At 56.9% G+C, this 3347-nt stretch overlaps 1 protein-coding gene across 1 annotated transcript in view; it reads right to left on the bottom strand.

The window, feature by feature from the left end:
* Positions 1-90: 90 nt before the first annotated feature.
* BEND3 (BEN domain containing 3) overlaps positions 91-3347 on the bottom strand; it is a 20789-nt gene continuing 17532 nt past the window's right edge. Inside the window, exon 3 of the mRNA XM_006881174.1 lies at positions 91-2337. Within this exon, the coding sequence (XP_006881236.1) occupies positions 91-2337 (2247 nt within the window). The remainder of the gene's footprint in view (positions 2338-3347) is intronic.

The following is a 3347-nucleotide window of genomic DNA, read 5'->3' as shown; positions in this document are numbered from 1 at the left end:
AAGGTGCGTGTCTGTGGATCCGTAGACGGGCTTGCAAACAATGCTCAGTCCCTGGGGTGCCCATGGCTCATTCCGGAGCCCCATAGGCGTTCACTTCTCCACTTTCTTGGCCTTCTTCAGGATGTCACATTTCTTCCTGTTGGGGCGGCGGCATCGCTCATCAATGCTAGGGATACATTCGTAATGCCACACCTCCTCCATCTTCTCCACCGGGTACACGGCCTCCACGTAGTGGCGGATGAGGCGCAGGCGCGTGGGGTCCAGCTGCTTCTTGTTACAGGCGCCCGAGTGGTTGTACTGCAGCCGCAGGTTCTCGGCGGTGAAGAGTTCCGGGAAGAGGCGCACCAGGAGGCGGGCAGCGAAGTTGCCCACGGACAGGCTCTGCTGCACGATCTCCCTGACCTCCTTGTCTGACAGCAGGTAAGGAGAAGGCACCGGGAAGTCGGGCGAGGGCACCACCAGCTCGTCCAAGGGGATCTTGCAGAAGTCCTTGCTGCTTCTCTCGGGAGGCAGCGGGGGTCCCTCGAACTCTTCTCGGAACCGCTCGGGGTTATTGGTGAAGTTCACGAGGTCCCTGCACTCGGGGCCCGGCACGTGGACTTTGCGCTGCTGCTGGTAGGAGCGCCTCTGCTCGGTGTCCCGGCGCCGGCAGCGCTCGTCCAGCTTGCCCACGAACTCCAGGGTCCAGACGCGGTCGTTTTTGGCCCGCGGGTAGAGGAGCTGCACGTAATGGCGAATGAGCTTGATGCGGGACGGGTCCAGCTGCTTCTTGCCCAGGGAGCCGCTGCAGTTGTACTGCTTGCGCAGGTTCTCATGAGTGAAGAGCTCGGGGAAGAGGTGCACGAGCAGGCGGGACGCGAAGTTGCCAATGGACAGGCTGCTCTCGTAGATGCTGCGCAGCTGCTCCTTGCTGAGCAGGCAGTCGGCACCCGGGACCTCGAAGTCGGGCTGCGGGATGTCCAGCTTGTCGAAGTCAATGGGCACCAGCCAGATCTTCTTGGAGCGCCGGCCAGGGCGCTCGCCCTCGAAGCTGTCTTCCACCTTGACCACGGAGATGTCGTCGGGCAGGCTGGAGGAGTCGTAGCAGTCGTCCCGCGGGGGCTCACCCTCACTGCCCGCGTCCAGCCCCAGGCCTTCCAGCTCGTCGTTGATGCGCTGGGCGCACTGCTGCAGCCAGGCCTCCTCCTCCTGCATGTCGGGGAAGTAGATCTCCGTGTAGTTGCGGATGATCTGCAGCCGCTGCGCATCCAGCTCTTGCTTGCCGCTGTCCCCGTAGCAGCTATACTGCTCGCCCAGCTTTCGGTGGTCGAAGAGCTCGGGGAAGAGCCGGTGCAGGAGGAAGACGGCGAACTCGCCTGGCGACGAGGCTTCATCCAGGAACTCCGTGAGGTCCTGCGTGTCCACCACATGGTCCGACGCAATGGTGCTGCTCCGGTCCAGGGACAGCACCTCTTCCTGGTCTTTGTTGTCCAGGAAGTGGGTGGTATCCACCTGCTCAGCCTCGAAGAAGCCGGAGACCTGGCCGGGGGGCTGGCTGTCCTCCATTTCCCGCTGGGCCCAGAAGCGGCTGAAGAAGTCGTTCAGCTGTGGCAGGCACTCGGCCTGCCACACGGCTGTGTCCTTCACCGATGGGTAGTAGACCTCCACGTAGTTTCGAATGAGCTGCAGGTGCAGTGACTCCAGCTTCCGCTTGGTAGCAAAGCCGCAGGCACTGCAGCCTCGGGAGAAATCCACATCGTTGAAGAGCTCCGGGAAGAGCTGCACAAGCAGGCGGCAGGCCAGGTCGCCCCCGGACATGCTCTGATCCACGATCTGTTTGAGCTCAGCCGCTGTGAGCTGGTACTCGGGGGGTGGCTGGAACTTGGCCACCATCTCCGTGGGGCTCACCTGCTTCTTGATCCTGCTCACCTCAAGGGAGAGCAGGTCCATCTTGCTGTGCAGCTGGGACATGTTGGAGGTGAGGGTGTTGAGCATGTAGAACATCTTCTGCATCAGAAAGTAGATATTGGGCTCGCTGTCGGTGGTCGCTGTGGCACTGCCACCATCCCGCTTCTGGGGCTCGGTCAGGAACCGCAGAGGGGAAGGGCTGTTGCTGGCATTCACCTTCTCAAAGAGGTCATAGGTGCTGAGCAGGTCTCCCATAGGAGGGTTCTTTTTCTCCATGATCTTGTGAGAGATGCCGTACAGGGGCTTTTTGTAGGAAGGGGTGGTTATGTCGTTGCAGGAGTCCTCTTCACCCTGCCACGTGGAGCCAGCTGTCTTGCCTCTGCCTACCTGCTCTCCGTTCCCCAGGGCGGGTGAGCTATTCTCCCGGTTCCTCATGCCTGCAAGGAGTGCCTGCAATACAAAGATCCCACAGTGTTAGATGGGTGCTGGATTCACCACTCAAACATGGGTAAGGGTCACATGCAAGGGCGCAAGAGAAACCAGTTCCCTAGCCTGCAATCACTCTCACATTCAGGAAACATCGCAAACAGGAACCTATGAATCCGTCTTCACACCAGTTCATTCTCCATTCCTGGTTAGCTTACTTCCCAAGGGAGGCTAAGGGCAGAATAGAAGGTTCCTGCAGGAACCAGAAAGGGGCTGACAGGAAATGGAGCACAGCTAATGGAACAGCCAGAGTGGGAAAGAGGCCACAGGACATGATGCCAGCTCCAGAAAGCAGAGCCCTTCTTCTGGGCTGCACCCTCTGGGAGAGCAGGCATCTCCACCCTGGAAGGTTCCTCCCTGGAGCACGGTGGTGAACATGACAGAACTGAGGTTTGGACAACAGCTGTCTGCAGCTAACCCCACTGCTTCCTAGAATAATGTCTGATGTTGGAACAAAAAAACTGAGATACCATGAACTATGAAATTCTGTAAGCTGATGGGTTTCCAAGGTTTCTAACTCAGGATGTCCTTGCTGGTCTACCTGCCCTACTCAACTTACTCAGGAGAGGACAGTGCTCCAACACACTAAGACACCTTATGTATGCAACAGTAACTGTGCATTTACAAGGGCACTAGCTAGGTACATCCTCGGACAGGTTCAGGAGAGAATTAAGCTCTACTGGAAATGATCCTGAGTGATCACTGTCTCAGCTCTCTACAGGATATTACCCACCATACGCCCTCTCTCACGGGAAAAGCTCAGAGTATCCTTCCAGGACCATGAACCTTGTGTTCAAGTTCTGCAGGAAGTAATCACTTGACCATCTGGGAACTGAGATTTCATGATTTCATGAGTAGTTTTACACTACTGCCAGGGCTGGAATGTATATTTATATAAATTTATATCATTACATTTGTTACTAACAAGTCCCTATGTTAAGTTTAGTGTTACTACCCAATATTACAGAAAAAGA

This window comes from Elephantulus edwardii, unplaced genomic scaffold (genome assembly GCF_000299155.1).
Source record: "Elephantulus edwardii isolate Elephantulus edwardi_28Jun2011 unplaced genomic scaffold, EleEdw1.0 scaffold00013, whole genome shotgun sequence".
In the NCBI taxonomy this organism is placed as follows: domain Eukaryota; kingdom Metazoa; phylum Chordata; class Mammalia; order Macroscelidea; family Macroscelididae; genus Elephantulus; species Elephantulus edwardii.
Note: the sequence above shows the minus strand (reverse complement) of the source record. Positions and strands in the feature narration are given on the sequence as shown.